The following is a 20,902-nucleotide window of genomic DNA, read 5'->3' on the forward strand; positions in this document are numbered from 1 at the left end:
ACGCGTGAGCAGATAAGGAACAAACTCGGTCGCGATTTCTTCTTTCTTTCTTTTGTCTATCTCATTCTGGCTAAGTCAGAGGCAGCCTGTTTGAGGGCGTTGCTTTACGATGCGCGCGGAGGCGCCGTCACGTGGTATTTTTCATATTTCGTGGGTTTCCTTTATCAGTCAGAATAAATGTGTGCGCAATTAGTTCATCGCTGAAAATACCGCAGTTAGATGCCCCCCGTGGTTACCTACAAGTGCCTCATTGACACCTTAGTGATTAGGACAGTATTTCTCGAGTTGGATAATTAATTACAATTAGTTAATTAAGTCTCATTAAAGAAAAAAATACTGTCCGCATCTTCACAGTACTGCAAACATTATGCAGCTGGTTTCTTTAGAGTTACGCCTTTACTCTTTTTTTAAATCTTGGTGCATGATAGCTGGGACACTCTGTATACTTACGAAAGCATTGCGTACATTTGAGCTGAGTGTATATTTTAGGGGAGAACAAATGAGCCCAGCTTCACCGATTTAACGTCGCGAACGCAGACGATAACAGCGAAGCTGCTTGGCGTTCCCAAATCGCAAGGCTATAACCTTCATAGAACTTCTGAAAACCAGCATAGCGACCTCCGCTCGCGCGCCAACTCTCGCCGGCGCTCCCGACGGGCGGCGGCTTCTCCCGGAGAGCGCGCGAATATACCCATTTTCCGAACATTCGAGAAACGACCGCCAAGCGCACACGTCTACATATTTGCGCTCCTCCGAACCGTCTGCTGGGTGCGCGCTCTCTAACTGGCCGACTCCTCTCCTCCTTTCCCTGGCTCTGCCCACCTGCGCTCGGCGGCCGCTCCCCCTCCCCGCACTACGCTGCACGTGTGCTTGTAGCTTGCTCTTCCCCGCAAGGCTATGCCCTCTCCACACCGCTGCGCCCGCGTTACCACGCCTCGTCCCATGACAGCCTCGGCCAAAAACAGCTTCGGTGTTAAAAATCACAGGTCTTCGAAAAAAGCATGGCTGCGGCTAGAAACCAGGCTGTTAATTACGAAACCCGTGGCTCTACCCATTTGCCTTCTAATACCGAACAGCGATGCTCTTTAATTCAAGCAGTTACGAAAAAAAAAAAGGAATGTTCCAAAAGAACCAGTAGATGTCCCTTGGTGCACACAGGAAGTTTCCTGGCTTGCACCCACTGTTTAACAGAATGTCACACTGACGTCACGTAACATTTGGAAGCCTTCTGGCCCGACAGCAATTGCGCTAATTAAGAATGATTGTGAGCCACTTTCGTGCATGCGCTGGCGAACGTCTGTGCCAAACTGATGGTGTAATCAATCTGGCAGCCAAACTCATTGGAAGGACACTCATCAAGGTGGATGGTTCAAATCACTTTATTTTCAACAAAAGGAATATCATGTGAAAGGTATCCAGGCTAGAAGACCAGAAGCACACGAACACGTACTACAGAGAGAGCACAGCACCACACGCCACAAGATTCTGGTCGCGGTAGATCATTTGCTCAGGCGGCACACAGTTCACTCTTATATACAATAGAAAAGGGATTTAGGTTCTTGGTCCCTCGAACGTTCATTTTGCTTTCCCACCACGTTTTGGAGCACAGCTCTAATGCCTCGCACCCCACTTCCCCGTGCACTAGTGTCAGCACTTACAAAAACATCCACCCGCACACTTTTGTGCCACATGTGACATGAAGCCTTCTTCGACTCTTCCCTTCCTGAAGCCCACTGGACACCTACTTTTTTCTCACAACGGCTTCTGCAGTATTTTGTGTACGGAATGTTCTTGTGACATTCGTACTTCGGAATCTGCCGCTGTTAAGTTTGCCGAGATCACATACGTTTGAAAGAACTTTTTATACAAACCACCGGTGAGAAAGCCGTTACTTGCAGTGCGTTAAGAGCGACACGTCAGCGTTTGTCAAAAAAGAAAAAAAAAAGAACACATCTGATTAAGTAAATGACACTGAATGAAGGCGGTGAGGGAACTCGTATAGCAGCAGTCCGTTTCCACGTTCTCACGAAGCCGTGGCAGATCGCTCAGACACCAGCACTGCAGCCACACGCCCATCACTGATTGGTGGAACATCTCTGACTCGGGTGCAGCCAGGAAGCAGACCTTGCCAGATTGTTAGGGGACACATCGCCATCAGACCTCGCATGAGCAGACTTAGAGCAAAGCCACGACTAACGAGACACCCCCTTCCAGCACCCCTTAGGCCTAAGGGACACGCACCGGCTGTGACCGACGTCCAAGATTAATCCAGGACGACCGGTGGGACATACAAACTGCCTGCTGTCAAGATCAAAAAGCTAGCTCGTCAAGCAGTGACATGTCCGCAGAAAGGACACTAACGTGTCGCCGAACTCTTCGCTAAGCCTAAATCTGCGCATAAATAGGCCGACAACGCAATAAAGCACAACGTACGACAGGCACAACTGGCAAAAGCAGGCACCAGCCGGTGACATCGGGCAATACCCGCATCGTCTTTGTCGCTACGCCCCCATCGGTACGCGCGCTGCACAAAATCACCGGCAGAGACCACCAGCCGAAGGCCCGCCGCCCTTTCAAGTCCTCGTGGTCGTCGCGGCTGCTGCACACCGGAGAGGCGCCGGTTGAGGCACCCGGGCGGGTTGAGGTGGCTGGCTAGCCGGTGAGCGTGAGCGGGTCGGGCGTCATGAAGGGGTGGTGTAGCGCCGTCTCGCGGCGTCGGGGCAAGGGCGGCGAGTCGAAGAAGCAGGGGAAGGGCCTCTTGCTGCCGCCCTCCTTGTCTTCTTCGTCGTTGTTGGCGTTGGCGTCGGAGCCGTGCGGCCAGCCAATCTTGTGCTCGGGCGGCACGATGATGCGGCCGAACTTGCGCATCCGGTCCAGCGCGTCCTTGGGCTCGAACACCAGGTCTAGGCCGCTGCCGGCCATCTTCTGCGTGTACAGCTCATCGAAGGCCTGCGACTGCTCGGCCGTGAAGTAGTTCTTCCAGTCGCCGATGATGCCTGCGGCGTTGAGAGCAAAGGGGAGGCGACTTTTAGGGACCGTTACTGCTCTTGCAGTCGCAATGGGGTAACTGCATTGTGTGATCGCTTCATTCAACTACCTCACTTTCGCTTTTATAGGCTGTGTTCCTTGAAAAGTTCAGCTGTCAATTTCTTCGCTTGGAAACACTGGAAACGGCCACGGATATGGCCGATGTGCCACGGTCATGGCGCGGCTTGTGCCACTGCACCCGCACGCCGAAAAAAAACACGCCGGCGTGCGTCGTCTGCTTCGTTCCAACCCGATTCTCAACGGTGGTGCCAACAGAGATGTTATTAATCGCACTCACATTGCACTCGATGCATTACTTTGCGTGTGGTGGGCTAGAGTTTGGAACGTCTAACCCATGTCATGTGCTTAGCACAGAGAAGTACTGTTATCCCGCGGAGCCAGATGTAACCAGTAGCGGCGCACTCACATGGTTGCCTGCCTGCGTGCCTCGCCATTGACTACAGGCTACAGATGAATACACTGAACTAGTATGACCTGCTGCTTAATAAGTTGTTCATTTATGGTGTATGGGGAATTGCCCAAGATCTTATTAAGTCCTATTTGCAACACCATTACCAAACTGTGAATGTTGATGGCACAATGTCTTCAAAATTAATGTTGAAACAGGGTGTCCCACAGGGCTCGATTTTAGGACCGTTCCTCTTCCTTGCATATATAAATGATATTGTTTCGATACCCCATTCACCACAACTCATAATGTATGCAGATGACACTAATATCTTTTTTACGTCTAATATTCTTGCGTCACTTGAAAGCAGCGTTAACGATTACATGCGACGCCTGTCAAACTGGCTCAAAAATAACAGGTTACAGTTGAATGCCAAAAAAACTACGTACATCATATTTCGCCCTATAAATAAACCGTTATGCACCACTTTTAAAGTTATGTTCAATAACCAGCTCCTTGAAAGGGTTAGAGAGCAAAAGTTCCTTGGCGTTTGGTTTCAGGAGGAATTATCATGGAAAGCACACGTTGAACACTTATGGATAGAATTGGCTCGAACTGTTGGCACCCTGTACAAGTTAACAACATTAATTCCGCTTTGGCTAAAAAAAACTTCTTTACCGGTCTTTGTTCTATTCGAAGCTCTGTTATGGATTATTAGTCTGGGGAACAACGACGTCCGGCAATTATAGTAAAATAATTGTGCTACAGAAGAAAGTGATTCGAACTATCACGGAAAGTGATTCGAACTATCACGGAAACTACCCCAGTCTGCCGACATCTCCCTTGTTTTTGAAACACGATATATTAAAAGCAGACCAGCTTTACTATTTTAAGCTAACAAAATAACCTTTGCAGGGCGGGCGTAGATCACGATTCAGGTTATTCAATACGACAAAAAAAGAGGAGAATGCCGAAAACCAGGACAAATTATGGCAAACACAGAACTGGATATCAAACACTTTTTATAATTAATAAATTAAATGGTAAAATAGATTTCACGCGTTCGGTAAGTGCGTTTAAACAGCACATTACGAATGTATTGCAGTCACTCGGTCTCCACTATACCAATTGATATTGCCTTCCATTTTTTGTTCACACAATGTAGCTGAAATTTTCTGGTTTGTTTTTCTTGCTTCCTTTATTTTTGTGAATGGCGTTACCGTGCTTAGCGAAATATTATACACATGCGTATAGTTATTCACTGTGTCATGAGAAATGCATCTACTATTGGTGTAACAATTTAATCAGTTGTAAGCGTTTTTTTTTATTAATTAATTTTTTTTATTTTTTATTTTTGGTATCGGTTGTATGAGCTGCTTTATATTACGTTGTGAACTTGCTCGTATATATTTTGGATGTAGTTATTTTCTTGGTGTTCTTTTACTAGACAAGTTGCTTTAGATTTTTTTTTTCTCTTTTTTGTGGCAAACTTTGCTCAGTACAGATACCCAAACTGTCTATATCTTTTGCGTAAAATGTACACGCAACGTTGTTGAACTGCAGAGGGACAGAGTCCTCGTCAGGCGATTTAGCCTTTTGTCTCTGTCCCTGTAGCACTCTATGTATTTTGGTTTCTTCCAATAAAGGATTGATTGATTGATTGATTGATTGATTGATTGATTGATTGATTGATTGATTGATTGATTGATTGATTGATTGATTGATTGATTGATTGATTGATTGATTGATTGATTGATTGATTGATTGATTGATTGATTGATTGATAAAGAACTGCGGTGCTGCGTGTAGCAAAAAGAGGCAGGAGTGTGTTTCATTTGAATTTATTGATGTGAAAACACTCTTACCGCCGCCATTTGAGGTATATTGTCTCGACAAGTAGTAATGTACTTAACAAAGTCTGGTTTATATTGGCAACTGTATCAGCACCGGCACACTTCAGAGACGCTGTACGTCTCTGAAGAGACGCAATATTATTCTGAACAGACGCAATAACCTAGCACTCCACTCGGAAGCGACGCTCGATGTGCAAGGTTCCGGTTCAGTCCCCATATTTTTTGTATTTTTAGACCAGCCACAAGCTGAGGTACATTACTAGGTCATGGACGTGGTTAAGCTAAAACGCAATGTGGACTGTGCGGCGATTGTCTCTGGCTCCCCGAAGCACGCCGTTGTAAATCCGTTAGGTCCCGTAAACATCGCTGCCAACGGCTCGGAGACACCGTCTTTGTTTTCTTTTTGATCGTATACAAAACATCGATTCCCAGCGCTAACGTGCGCAGGTGAATTTTAAACTCCGTTGGCACCCACAGCAATTCAAAGCACCCAAAGCAAGTATAGACACCCAGTTTTAACAATTTGGCACGCAAAGCAGTTTAAAGCAGACGCAGACAGACGAGACAGAAAAGACCTGGCGCTCTTTTGCCACACACGCCCTTGCCCCACTAAAACACGTTTAACAACAACAGCCTTGGCACCCAGAGCTCTAAAACGGCCTTAACCCTTTCAGCCCTGGAATTTTTATTTCAAGCGCAAATTGTTTTTATGCATTTTTTCGTACAGCTTTGGGCATCAGAAGCACAGAAATGAAAAATTACGCTAATAGTGCAAGTATTTAATAACTTACAGGCACGTTAATTAATTAGGTCATTAGGCAATTAAAATTTTTCTTTTTTGTAAAAAAAAGTTTTTTTTGTCGGAAAGCCTATGACACCCTGATCTTATAGAAAAAATATTAAGATGGTAATCCAAGTATTTACAGATTTATAGACATTTTGACGAACCAGAATTTCCGTTTCCTTACCCGCGCGGTCGTCATATCCTGTGTCCACTGAAGCTTCGTCTTTTTCATATCGTCCAGCCTCGCGAAATCTCAACAATGGTGGTGTCTATCGCAAGAGGCATTCTTGAAAAACCCTCAGCCAGAAAACTATCAGTTTTGCTTTTGTTGTTAAGGCGCTAGAGGATATTATGTATTGTGTCGTCAAATGACCAACTACATGCAACCACAGGCAACCACAGACAACCACAGGCAACCACAGAAGCGCGCCTCACCTTTCCTCATGAACTTGGACTGCGTCATGTCGAAGAGGTCCGAGATGGGCAGCACCTCCCGATTGACCATGTTGTTGTTCTTCATCTGGTCGAAGGAGCAGTGGTTGGCCACGGCGGCCAGCGCGTCGGGCCCCAGCGGCCTGCCCAGGAACTGCGAGATGCGCTGCACCATCGGTGCCAGCTCGATCTTCAGCTCCTCGAACGACACCACCATCACGCGGTCCGGCCGCTCCAGGCTGAACTTCCAGTACGGGAGGACGTGGTCGAACCACGAGCCGTACACCACTGCGCATGCGCGTGGAGGAAGGAAAACAGAGTCAGCCCGCGGCAGACCCAGCTTGTGCTCACGTTAGACCAGGGCTACGGCAGCCTGAACAGCACATGGGCTCCTGGACTGACGAACCACTCTCACATTACTGCGAAGTAAAATTATCTCTCTCTCTCTCCTCTCTCTCTCTCGTACGGCCCTGGCAGAGAACTGGCACTGGGTTTGCGGTTGGTTTTAGAGCACTCGGACACAGAGGACTTAACTTTGTACATTTTAATATTATCCTCAGTTGTTTTTCTGTAAACTATTTCAATAATGGCGAAAACCTTCCCCTAGGGCTGCATCGACCCTCAATTTTTTACCAATATGCATTCAATAATGAGATGTCTGTCTGATGGCTGGTTATAATGAATACTAGAGCTCTTTAATAAATTCCATAACAAGGCAAACAGACAAGAAAGTAGTTTCGCCAGGACTCCCTACAAACCAAGCAAGACGCGAAAATTAGGCGAGGGTGCGACATCTTCCACGACGATCCACAGCGTTTTCAGCGATGTATGCTTCAAGACAGGCCACAAGCTCTTTAGAACATTGCCAATCTTCACACACAGAGGAGTAGGCAAAACAATGCAGCGATGCAGTATAGCCATATATATTAAGTGCGAAGCCCTTTAGGAACCCTCTTTGTCGTCGTAGCTCGTCACGGCGTCACGAACCCAAACAGAGATTTCGAAAAGAACACCGCTTCCCTTGGTCGGGATCAAACATGGTTAACTCGCGTTACGAAGCCGATGTTAATCCCATTACGCCACAGAGCCACACGTTACTCATATTCAAAGTGTTGGGGGTGATCTTTGCTCTGCGTTGTTGGCACGGGGGCTAGGCCGAAGATAATTACACAATAGTATAAAATACGAAAAAAGCAATGAATTAACGCATCAATTGCCCGAAATCAATGAAAACTCAATTCAGTGTCTCCTTGTAGGCCTTATCAGGGGCTGCGGGACCCTCTCTTGCCTACTTTCGCTATCGACGCCAGGCTGATACTGAAAGTAGGCAAGAGAGGGCGCCACGGGCTATAGGCACTTCCCGACAGCTTTCACACTGAGCAGAACTGCATAATGTTTTTGCGACTGCCATAGTAGAGAACCGACCCTAAAATCATATTGTTGTTGCATGATGATGTCCGAATGGTCTCTGAAGCCTGCCGCTGTTGTCATAACTATTGGCGCAGAAGACGTTTGGTGTGGGCGTAGCCTCCACAAGCTCTTTCATGGCCGTTGCGTAAGTTTAGTAAATACAGCGCTTATATTCTAACATGATTAATGCAACTTTCGTCCTGACACCACGTAACAGTATCAATGCGACCACGCAGGTCTCGAGGCTGACCGCCCATAGAAGGGCGGGTCACGGAAGATTTAGATACTAGGTTTCGCTCTGCACTCCGTTTCGCGGAATCCCTTCCGCGGTGACGAGGCTACGGCTAGCGTCAGCCAATGATTTATTGATTGATTGTAGGGTTTAACGCGCCGACGCTTCACAGGCGATGAGGCGCGCAGTAGTGCAGGGGTCCGGATTAATTTTGACCGCCTGGGGATCTTTAACGTGCGCCGAAATCTCGTACACACGGGCGTTTTTGCTTTTCGCCTCCATCAGAAAAGCGGCCGCCGCGGCCGGGAATCGAACCCGTGACCTCGTGCTTAGCAGCGCAACGCCTTAGCCACTGAGCCACCGCGGCGGGTGCGTCAGCCAATGACGGCTTACCCAGGCTACTTCCTTTCACAGTGCGAAGCTAGGCGCAGAGGGTGACACACGAAAAACAGTTACACGAAACATCTACGTTTATATCTTAATATGGGAGATGCCCTAGCGCTACTTCGTCAAGGGAGAGTTTTGGAACGAAGCTGCTGCATTCACCATTCATGCTCTCCGAGCGATGAAGGCCAACTGAGAGAGCGAGATTTACAGTGATTTGTTCGTTTTCGTGCGCAAGGAGCGCTGCGATGCGAATTAACAAAACGACGATTCCAATCCGCAGAAACTCTCTAGAGTCGAGCATAATTACACAAATGGTGTAGGCTTTAGAAAATTGCTGTCACTGCGATATGACGCATTTCGCGAGCCTTTCCACACATTGGCATGCATACACACCGCTATTTTTGGACAAGAGAATATATTTGAAAAGGAGCATCTACGGTGGCGATCTCTGGTTGTGTTATAATCAACCCAAATCCTCACAGAAACTAGCGCTAATGTCAGCGGAAAAGTAACTTATCCAGCTTTCCTTTACTTCGAAAGCGACCCCTGCCGAGTTCGCAAGAACTGGTTCAATCGTGATGTCTGTTCCGTGAAACCAGTGTCGGGAAGCCTCGTTTGCAAAGCCTGTCGCGTTTCTTGCTTTATAAGCAGCAGAGGGAGGGGTCAGGTACACGACGATCCGCCATTAGGCAATAGCGTCCCGCTTCGAGGTGTAACGTTTCAAACACAAACCCGTCGGAAAAACAACTACACCGGTAGACGTCGTAAGAAATTCGAAGCGTACATTAGGCCTCAGCTCAGGCGCATATCCGTCCGTCACTGCCATTAGTATAAAGCGTCAGTGCCACTAAGAAGCGCTAAACCGCAAGGCTTTACACAGACGTATATGTTGAGCTCGGACGATGTTCCGTGATTGGCATAGCGGAACCGCCTGTAATCTATAAAATTTATTACCCGCCAATCCCGCTTCGGCCGGCATCATACAGGCAACGCACAAAGAAAGAACCCCTTGTTCCTGCTTGGCCTAACAAGTTGCCGTCACAATAACAGCGTCAAAGGTCGGGTGAAATTCATTCACTCATTTATTCCTAGCCAGTGCGGTCAAACATCTGCAGTTACAAGTGGCGCGCGGAAGACAGCGGGTTATTATGAGCCGCACGATTTATACGCGCTTGGCAAATGGATCGCAGGGACAAACGACGCATACAGGCTCGTTCGTCACGCTCGGGGCGCAACAACACGAGTAATAAGCAGCTGCCCACGCGTCGTGCTTCCATTCGGACGTCACAGCAGCATCGTGCGTACACTGCGCGGGGAAATAGCCTGCGTTATAGGCATTCACCGACCACAGAGCAAGGTCAAGTACAGGGCTCTCGGCTGACCATCGACCTGTTCGGGTACGGCATTTATCGAACTATGAAATGGACTGCTCGGTCGCGTCGATACGGGCCGGGGTCGGGCTGGCAAAGCGTTGTTCCTTGTTGAGCGGTTGTTACACAAGAGTAAATGGTAGACCACTTCCTGTGGAGAGGGCGGGGAACGACGTCATCCCGCGCATTCGAAGCGGATCGAAGCCGCTCATTAGAAAACGAGAAAGAAAATGGCCGCGCATACGTTTCCTTCGCTGCAAATGTCCAAACACGGTAGTCTTCTGCGCCCCTCCCACGTAACACCCCCTCCTTTTCTTTCCACCCCTCACTCGGATTAAAATGACAACAGGAATACCGCAGAAACGTAGGAAGAATTCCTGTCGTACAACAAAAAAAAATTTTGTTGTGACAGCAGAAGCCCTGTTGTTACACATTTATGTCGTAACGACAAAGTCAATTTTCTCAACGACAAACATTGCTGTAGTGACAACAGAACTGCGCGTCGCTACGACAGCCATCATGCTGTCGTGACATAGCCAGCTTCCAAAACACGACACAAGAATACGACAAGACGACCGTACCACCCGCAAATACGACAAACTACAGGAATTTTTTTTTTGTCATTTTCGACTGGGATTCTCTCGATCATCCAATGATAACTGCATTAGAAGACGGTGGACGACGGGAAAGAACCTGTTCCGTCGTGCTGCTTCTCTTGTCGTGATCTTCGTGCTTTAATATTCATAACAGTGTGCACTGACTTCCCCAACAATCCCTATTAATTAATGCAATAGAGGTTTCATCAACCCAGTGCGATTTCTCACATTCGCGATCCTCGCGCGCCATTATTCGTGACAGCGCGTGTCTTTGTTTTTGTTTTGTTATGCTTGGAACAGTAGGAGCCGACACCTTTGTCGTTTTAGTGGTTGCTCTATACCTGGCCTCTCTTGAACACCGTATTAAAGTGCAAAGGTTTTCCTACTTTGTGATCATAAAAACGAATTCAGCGTGTATTCTTAATTGATAGAACACTGGTATACTCCCCGTTAGGTGCATGCATGCCGACGCAATTAAACCTGAGGTTTTCTTCACGCTGGACAATGCAGACATGTATAAGCCTGCCAGCAGTCTCAGTAGTTTCTTTCAGTTTCTCTCACCTGCATCGGCACAGCTTCCGTAGTTTTGGCAGAAAAATAAATCAATCTCCTTGGGGACTATCCTGTGCACAGATTTCGTAGGATGAAAAAGTGTCACGCTTTGCGGAAGCAAAGCGCTTTGCAATGTTTCAAGTATATGTGTGCGCTTTTTCGATAGTAAACTCGGTTGATAGTCAGCATTGCATCCGTGTTTTCTTGTAACGTCAGCGTTTTTTGTATGAGCCAACTCGCCCAATTCTTTTTTCAGTAGTTTATTTAGTTTCTTTCAAATGTTCTTTCACTTTGGTCTTGTGGCTGAATCGCGTGACAGACAGCAGGATAGACAGAGGGACCAAAATTTTCGCGTTTAGCCAGCCTAGGGAATACTACCGTCTTTAAAAATGAAAATAAACTCAGAGGGTGGCAATCGCAATCGCGACTTCTGTGATGACCTGCCGAAGGTTTCTTGACCTCGGTGATGAGAGATTTCACTGACCTCAGTTAAGAGTTGGACGAAAGCCCGTGACGTCGGGAAAACAGATAACTGACACCCACCAGGAACGTTACAAAACTATAAAGACGCTTCGACTATCGTACGGGAGCTTTGTTGGCGTCGAAGAGGAAAACAGAAATGGTCCCGTTATTTTTTTCATCAGGACGCGTAGGAAACGTGCGTGCACGTATGGGAAGAGACAACAATTGCGATTTTGCGCTTGGTGGTCTGGACTGTCAGTGATGATTCCACATACAGTCGAGTATAACATCTTCCCGTTGGCCCAATGTATACCATCGAGAGATGCTTGTGCGGGTTCGGCCAGAACGTGTAATGTTACGTTCTTCACTCTTGTGTTGTACACGGCCTGCTTGATTAATAGCTGAAAATTGCTTGTGTCGCCCACGCAGCCTCCATCGCAATCTGCGGACGGGATGTCGTGCATGATTCCTGGGCAGTTTTCCTTTCGGCAGCATGTCTCTCACGTTTACCAGACACAGCCTTAACGTTCAGGTTAGCCCATGCACTACCTGCGCACTTAGAGACGTGCAACAAGCGCCTAGTGCTGGCAAATCCCCCGAGCATAATCTACGGGCGCGCGATGCGATACTGTTAGCTCGTCTTTCACGGCACGCACGAACGTGCCAGGGCAGGCGCTTCCAGGGTGACCCCGATGCACGCGCTGTATGTCTAAACCAAACGCTTCAGGTTTTACAGCGGAGCTCTGTTAGGCTACATTGTGGTACCTTTTTTCGGTGTCCGCACATCAAAACTGCAGCCTCGTGTGTTTGAAGTTCGAGGCGGTATACAGCACGCGTGTTAACTTGGCAGAGATGACTTCTGCTACAGCGGAGCGACAAATATTCCCACCTTTTATATATACTCCCCCGTCGTGGTTTCTATATGCCCTCCCTGTACTTACGTCTAGTGGCTTAGCCAGAAATATATTTTGGGGGGTGTTATACGCCACCGGTGAAAAATAAAAAGAAAGACTACACCGGACGCTGAAGGGGACTAACCTGTTCACATTCCTATATGGGACTTACTAATTTATGACCCACGTGCTTAGAAAGCATCGTGTGTGGATACCCAAAGTTTCACAAATTTATAAAAACGTTCCTAACGGCCTAGTCTGCGTCTTTTAGAAATACACGATTTCTTCACTGAAACAAAAAAGAGAGCCATTTTGGTTTATCAAGTTTTCACTAGATGGCGCCAGCTGCCTAGCAAGCCCGAAAAAACATAGGTATATTAGTTTTTATTTTGTAAGATGATACGTTATCACACGCTACAAAGGGGCATGGAGGTTAGAGGAGCTTTCTTTCCTCCGTGCAAAAGGGATACCACTATCAATCATCATCATCATCATCACCATCATCATCATCATCAGCAGCAGCAGCAGCAGCAGCAGCAGCAGCGCGAGTCGTATTTATGTATATTCCCCAAACAAGCAAACTAGAGCGTTTGGAGCCCCTTGATGGATGTGCAAAGCTTTTCGTATAGGAAGTGCACGATGGTTTTTAAGCCCGTGGGTCATGCACTAGTAAATCCCATAAGAATGGGATCAGGTGAGTCCCTTTTAAGCAATATCGGAGTCCTTTTTTAAAAGCATAAAATTCGGGAGGTGTTCTGACACCGATACAACCTCCCCCCCCCCCCCCCCCCCCCCCCGCTTCCCCCAAGCTAGGGATCTGCTCCCGTCCCTCCACACTGCGTTGTCCGTTGGTTTACCCCAGTGCACCAATATACGTAGTGCACCATTTCGGAGCCTGAATAGGAATTTTGCAGAAATTCGGCGAGTTGTCTCCTAATGCTTAGCATTCTCATGCCGCTTGTCTTGAGCATGAGTTCTTTACAGCCATTTTTTTTTTACTTTTTCTATATCCTCCCCTACCATTTACCTCCATTTACGACGATTACACGAGGAACTTTGAAAATGCAGGGCGTTACACGGTTCGCCATTTTCAGTAAATTTTCTTATATTTTTCTTTTTTTTTAGTTTTTCGAAATTTCTCCCGAGCCATTCACTCATTTACGCTAATACTATATCAATTACAGGTGGAACTTTCACAAAATCTGCATTAAGAAGGAAATGCAGGGCGTTATGCGGTTTTCCATGTTCCCTAATTCTTTATTGTTTTTTTTTTATTTTGAAATTTTTACAGTTTCTATCGACCAATTATCTCTTTTTACGAACGATCAGCTTTCGCGAAACCTGCATTGTTGTGGAAATGCAGGGCGTTACACGTTCCTGGCAGCAGGGGTACTCGGCGAAGAATGCTACGCATTACAAGTAATAGATGGCAGTAACGCAAGGGGACGAGCAGTGGCGCAACACGTAGGAGGCAGATGGAAGCCACTGCAAAGGAGAAGCGGATCACCAAGCAAACCGTCTCAAGCGGCAAGAGAACGAAGACCTCCGAAAACGCGGGGCGTAAGCAAAGCGTCCCGGGCGTTCAAATAGACAGTCATGCTTTCGCATTCAGAGAGAGAGAGAGAGAGAGACAGCTTTATTGGATCGCCTGCAGAACGAGAGGATCGCCTCCTAGAGAGGCACCCTATCGTGACGCGGCCTGGACGTCCTCGTGGTGTGCGCCGCAGGCGTCGACTGGCTCGGCTGACGGGCAGTGAGGGGGAGGATCCCTCGGCCTCGCCGCCTCCCCGAGTCTCTGCCGTGCGAGAGCTGCCTCGAGCTGCTGGACGGCCTGGAGTTGGGTCGTGTATTCGGACGAAATCATCGCATTCAGAACGCCTAAGACGTGTTCACGTGCTCTGGAACTCTCCTCGGACCATTGGTTAGTTACGATGATACCACCCCTGTGGTCATCGGCAGCGATTTTAATGTGGATGCGTCGGAATCGAGAGAAAGTGGTCTGTACGTTCCATGTTGGATACATTTGGCTTAAGATGTCACACCCATTCGGCCCAACCTACCAACAAGCATCGTGCGTGCACCGATTCGATATCATTCAGGAATTTCCGAAGTCGCGAGTATGATGATTACTGTACATAATAGCGACAAGAAATCCGTTGGGACCATCGCTACTAAGTGACCAGTGACCATGACTCTACAGCTCCACTGTTCATCCACATTAGCAGGGCGGAATAATGGCCTTGAATTTCTTCTCAGACCCTTTTGGCACGGCTCACAGGCGGCGCGACTACAGACATTTAGTCAGGATTGGCAGAATTAAAATCTACATAGCGACCCTCTTGGGTGGTCTTAGTGTGTACGCGATGGACGAAATGCTTTTTCCTTTGCCCCTATAGCGAGAACGTCGCGAAACGAAAGGAAGCCGCGCTGCTCCGCCTACTAGGGCAAACTTGTTCGCTTTAGAAACGTCATTGAGGTGTGCTGTGAAAGCCTTCAGTGATTTCTTTTTGATTGCGACGAAACTATCGTCTCCGTAACCTATAAAGATTTCACGTGCAGGGCCGTACGAATTGAGTGCACGCTGACTCCGTTGTAAAGTGTGCTGCAGCGACCGATACGACAGAGCCCCCTCTGCCCATTGCTGCCGCATCGATACCCTGGCACGTGTACGAACGTCGCCCGGGCCACACCGTAAAGCCAACACATCGGTTCACTTCCGCCGTCACCTCCACCGCGTCGCTGTTCTTATAAATTTTCATGATGTCGGTTATGTGTGTTCCCAACCACACGGGCTTCCGGCCAAGCCATGATTTCAGGCCCTTCAGATGGGCATTACGACAACCCGCTATTTCTCAATATTATCCAGTACAACTTGAGAATCGGAGTTTTCGCTTAAATAATAAAGGTGTATACGTGCCAGTACCATTATTTGGGCTACTAACAAACGAACATCTCGCGCCGTGTCATAAGCCGCAACTTGCGCAAGGCAGAAAGTAACACGAAATAGCTAATTCCGCAATGCCAAATCGACAAAGTACACTGAATAAAGCGGCTACTAGACTCCTCAGTGGCCCTCTAGTAGGACAGCGCCCTTTCGCTGAACGAATGGGATTCCCGGCAGGCTCACATCGTGTTCCATTTCGACAGATGACCCTTCACAAAATCAACCTCCATTTAGTGGCATTGCCGAATCCACGACGAACAAGAGTCATCAAACGCAGGGTTCTTTCGCCACAGGTTACACAAGTGCTATGCTGGCTTGGATCGCTCTCGTTCTGTGGCTCCAAGCGAACCGGGCAAAAAGGCACTTACGGAACTGGCGCACGCATTCGAACACATATCGATCGAAGAGCGGGATATGCAATACCACTACTATGAAATGCACCCTGAGACATGAGCGACCACGCAGAGAACACATTATGCACAGAAAGGGACGCTTAGCGTTTGCTTTGCCCTCTTTCGTGGGCCCATGGTGCTGCTGCCGTAGCCGTAATACGTCCACTGCGGAAAGTACCATCTGTTTCCAGTGGGCAAAGACGTATCGGAGAATAATCGCCGCTGACTTCTAGCAGTCGATTTCATACACTTAGCTTTTCTAGGCCCGAAGAGCACGAAATGGTTTGTAAATGGGGTTTGTATGCAGAGGGAACGCACACCATATGAAAACGTGATCGTTGACTAGCTCACCGCCCCTAATAGGTTGATGCAGAGGTTGTAAATGTGGCTAATTTCTTTTTTCCTAAACCTTCTGCTTATGCCTACCTTTGTACAGATCGCCGCACTTAAATACTGTATTTCCTTCCTTCGCCGGTGATGAGGGGGAGAAAGGAACTTACCTCTGATTTTACTATACCTTTCTAACTGCAAGATCACGCGCACACGAGCGGCCCGTTGGGACTTACATTGCGGGTGTCTTTCAGATACTGATATCTGATCTCAAATACGTGCAGAGCACTCCACTTCACCAAGAAAACCATGCCCGTTTCGACAAGCAGCGCATGTCCACTATTAGTAAATTCCAAAAATTTTCTTGTTTTACCCGTCGAAGTCGAGCAGTGCAGCGCGACGTAGTGGGAGGCTATAGGCATTAATATAGACGACCTGGGAGTCTGAAGCGAGACAAAATCTTGACACGCGGGCGTACACCGTAGCCAGGTAGTCACGCGTGGGGTGGTTAGTCGATTACTCGCGTCACAAAAGGCCTAATGTTGTTGCCCGCGCGCAAAGTGACTGCACTCCATGTACTTAACAAAAACTCAAAAGTCTGAGACGCCCCCTTCCCCTACCTCCCCCCAGTAGTTTAAACCCAGGACTTGGCTCATCATTCGAAATTCCTAATATAAAAGGCGCAGTATTGGTGCCCGAAGGCAACATATCGCCCACATACTGCGTGCTATTTCCTGCTTCCCTCCTACATCCCGCGACGCCGCGGTTAGTTTCAGAAAGCCTACTCTTCCTCACCGTGTCCGGCCATGTAGTGGTTGAGGAAGTCGTCCCAGGAGCCCTTGTAGTTGCCCAGGAAGGTGCTCATCTTGTGGTGGTGGTAGTACGACACGGCGTTGTCCTTCGGGTTCCGGACGACGTAGATGATCTGCGACGGGGAATGGGAAAGCCAATTGGCGGTCTAGACACTGAAGACAAGAATGAAGATAACGGAGAGTGGAAAGAAGATAAGCATTTTTTAAACCTTGGGGAAGAAAGTGGAGAAACACATGATTTGATTCCGGTGGAGACCGAGCCCACAACCTTCGGAGTCCGCTGGCGATTCTCGACCTCTTCGGCCACCCGGTTGACTCTCTCTCCACCCCACTTTCGGGGGTACAGTATAGTCCGCTTATAGCGGAACCCGGTTTTAACAAAACAGCGGCTATAACGAACAAATCTGCGTTCCCCGTCACCATTCGTTTACATACATTTTGTGTCCAGATATAGCGAAAAGCGGATATAACCAACGGATTTTCAGTTTCCCGATGTGTTCATTATAAACGGGATCGACTGCATTAACGTAAATGCAAGTGTCGCCTGCCCTAGTGAGTATAGGAGCTGCAGCGCCACTCCAACTCGGGGTTTTTGTTCTTGGGAAACGTTTCATAAACCAAGAGTTATAGCCGCCTACTGCTGAGCATTCGCGATAAAACGGGCTTTGTCGGTCGCAATGCGTTTCTCGCACAAGCGCAGAAAATAGCCCTGAACGCTAGCCATGTAAAGATTCGCTTTACAAAATGACGCCTCCAAACACGCAAAGGTTGGGCAATATATATGCTTCGCATGAAAAATACTAGGCCCCTCGCATCGCGTTTCACATGTGCAGGAGCCATCAAAAGTAATCCGAACACGGCCTCGGAAATTTACAGAAATTTCTTCTGCATTGCCGCGCGTCTAAAAGAGTCCTCGCTAATAGAAAAAAAAAAAAAAAAAACTTGATGTAAACCGGTAATGGCTGTCATAAAGCCAGTAAGAGAGACATTTTGTGATATTCACAAATCCCTGTTACAATTACTTATTACGGCACCTGTACACGCGCCCAGCAGAGCGCGCACGTGGGCGCCAATTCCTCGACCGTCCCCATCTCGCCACCTGAAGCGCGGCCACTCAGCTCAGATGAGGTCTCCATTTGAGCCCGGTGTCCCCGGAGACCAACCGCGAGCCATCGCGAGAGTGGCTCGTCGTGGGGCCGAGACAGAGAAGTCAGCCACTACCTCCTCCGCATTGACAAACCGAGCACGCCTGCTAGGGTTAACGAGCAAGAACCTGCCCGCCGCCGCCGACGACGACGTTGACGGCTGAGCGCGTGCCGTATCGGAGCCCGAGCTGGCGCGACGCATACGAAACGCGACTCCGAGCCGCGGTCGACAGGTGCACCAGAGCGCACACTAGGAGTCGGCCTGGACCTTTTTTTTTTTTTTTTCTCGGTCGTGATGCGATACCAAGGTAGCTGAAACTGTGACCGGACTGCGGCTTTAAAGTGTGGCTGCGCACGCACCGCTGACGCTAAGACACTAAGGACTGCGCGGCGCCCGAACCCAGACCCGGGGCCGAATTCTCTAAAAAGCGGGCGTCGCTTTGAAGCGACGGGTTAGCGCCATGCAAATGCATGTGTTCTGGCTTTGGGGCCGTCGCTTTGGGGTGTTTTGCGAAGGGACTGAGCCGCAGAAAAGCAGTGTGGCAAGGGCGCGAAGCTACAAGCGAAACGACGGGGACAGCGGGTGTCACTTTGCGCCCTTGCCACACTGCTTTTCTGCGGCTCAGTCCCTTCGCAAAACACCCCAAAGCGACGGCCCCAACGCCAGAACACATGCATTTGCATGGCGCTACCCCGTCGCTTCAAAGCGACGCCCGCTTTTTAGAGAATTCGGCCCCCGAAGGTGATATGTTCACTGCACGATGAGAATGATCCGGCTCTGGCGGGCTTTCCTTCAATATTTTAAGGACCAGAAAGAACCCTGCCGTTTCTTTGCACAGCCGACCTCGGGACCACCCCACCTCGAAGACGTGGACAGCGGCCTCCTCCCCCTCCACCATGAAGCCCCCCATTTCTGTCGCAAGGTTTATAACCTGTATAGAAAGCAGAAATAAAGGCGTTACAAAAATCATCTTAAAGGAGCTATTATTACAAGAATGAAGGAATCTCACACTAACGCGTAAAACTTGGCAGCGAAGCTGTACGCAGCCTTGACCACCATCACAAAGCTTTAAGTCCACTATTGCAGCCAATTTGTTTCTTCTTCGCTGCCGCAACGACCTTTAACTCCATCATCGGTGCTCCAAGTGGAGCTTCTCTCATTTTTTTTTCCGGAAGTGATAATCATTGGACAACCCCTTGGAGGGGCGTACGCTATGACGTGTCTTTCTCGTTCCGAGCTAGTGTTGCCACGGTTACGGTGAACGATGGAGTTTATTTTTTGTTTTCTTTTTTTTTTTTGGCCATTCTTTGCCAATCTCCCTAAGTGGGTATGCTTGGCTTGACAAACGTGCGCCGGGGACGCTGGGCGGTCGCCGCGAGGCCCCCACTCACGTGCGCGCGATCGGCAATTTCTTGGTACTTTTTACAGCGGACACGAAAAATTACAATTTGTTAAACAGCCTCGCTGCTAAAATGCAGCTTTGTTCACTTTGAAGCCACTATAGCCTTGGTAACACAGACAACTCCATTCGGGCCACAAAAGACGTATTTTAAAAGAAAAAGGAAACATTGCAGAACATTCAAATTTCGCGCTACAATGCCGTATTATGGAGAGGGGCGACCTATACACTCTGAGAAATCGCCGCAGGTGCGCTCCACCCCAATGCTCGGAACTTTCAATCAACGTGACCATAAGTACGAATTCGGTTAATGACCAGCATTCGATTAGAGCAAAAAATAAAATAAAAACAGAATCAGTGCTGGGACAACAGCACGCTCATTGGTGGTTCTGCAGCACTGGGGTGGACCGCACCTGCGGCGGTTTTTCGGTGCGCGTTTTTAGGTTTCAGTTGTTAGTGTGTTTTTACTAGTGTTTTTTCCATAGTCTGTTTACTACGTTTTTAGTGCTGACCCATACCATGCTATACGCCAACCCTAAAACCGTAGTTTTCAGAGTGTTAACTGGACGATAGCGTTCACAGGTATACACACGGATATGATAGAGAGACGTAATGAGAACGGAACTAGAGGCCCCCATTACAATCGCTCTGTCGCGTTTCTTGGCGGCGGCTTTTGTCGGTGGCCGCCAATAGCATAAACAACATTCTATGACGTCATAACTAAGTGCCTAGGGTTTGGCCACTGCTTGACATGTTTTCTTTAATATGCGAATATTTGCTTACGGCTTGCGACAAAATTCTCCAATTTGTTGTCAAGACAACGTACTGCTTTTAATGAACAAAACGTGCATTAGGGGCGGAGCCCCTTAGGGGCTCGGGTTGTCGGCGTCTCATGTCGTCGTCGTAATCCTTTTCTCATGTAGTCACGGTATTAAAACACCGGGACACTCGTTTACGGCTCGCGCTGGAGCGCTTCGTGCTTTAAAGACACGATACTTGTACAGCAAAGCTGTATACCTCTACCCTCCAACGTTGGCAAAAACGCGAAGGCGCCAAGAATACTCATACAGTGCATGCTTCTCCCACCCCCAGGTTTCGCGTTAGCGGAGATGGCCGGGAATTTTTTGTTCGTCTTCATGGCTTCTTTAAAGGGCTGCAGCAAAAGCTGGTACAGAACCCTCGTTTCCCGTCTGGCGCCTGAAAACACGAGCGAAAGCAGGTGCAGCTAGGCTGATCCTCCCCCAAGCTCTAACCGGGCTCATGGCTCCAAGACAGAACAAAATACACTGAGGTAGGAATGCGCGACAAAACCCCCTGAAACTAAATCTTTTCCGGAGAAACAGCCGGAAGGTCCCTTATCTCCGCGAAAAACTTGAGAGAGTTCAGAACATTGCTGCAAGGTACGTTATCGGTAACTATGACAGAAACCTTAGCATTTCTGCTACAAAAGAAACATTAAAATGGGAGCCTTT

At 48.3% G+C, this 20,902-nt stretch overlaps 1 protein-coding gene across 5 annotated transcripts in view; it reads right to left on the reverse strand.

Moving 5' to 3' along the window:
• Positions 1-1,361: 1,361 nt before the first annotated feature.
• Positions 1,362-20,902, reverse strand: part of LOC144149703 (sulfotransferase 1B1-like) — a 229,386-nt gene continuing 209,845 nt past the window's right edge. For all 5 annotated transcript variants that reach the window (XM_077681358.1, XM_077681357.1, XM_077681354.1 and 2 more), the window contains exons 4-6: positions 16,869-16,998; positions 6,509-6,793; positions 1,362-2,996 (exon numbers count right to left, since the gene is read on the reverse strand). In XM_077681358.1, the coding sequence (XP_077537484.1) occupies positions 2,653-2,996; positions 6,509-6,793; positions 16,869-16,998 (759 nt within the window). In that variant the 3' untranslated portion in view covers positions 1,362-2,652. The remainder of the gene's footprint in view (positions 2,997-6,508; positions 6,794-16,868; positions 16,999-20,902) is intronic.

Source organism: Haemaphysalis longicornis, unplaced genomic scaffold, assembly GCF_048455015.1.
Source record: "Haemaphysalis longicornis isolate Haplotype H1 unplaced genomic scaffold, Haemaphysalis longicornis Haplotype H1 scaffold_8, whole genome shotgun sequence".
NCBI classification, from domain to species: Eukaryota; Metazoa; Arthropoda; class Arachnida; order Ixodida; family Ixodidae; genus Haemaphysalis; species Haemaphysalis longicornis.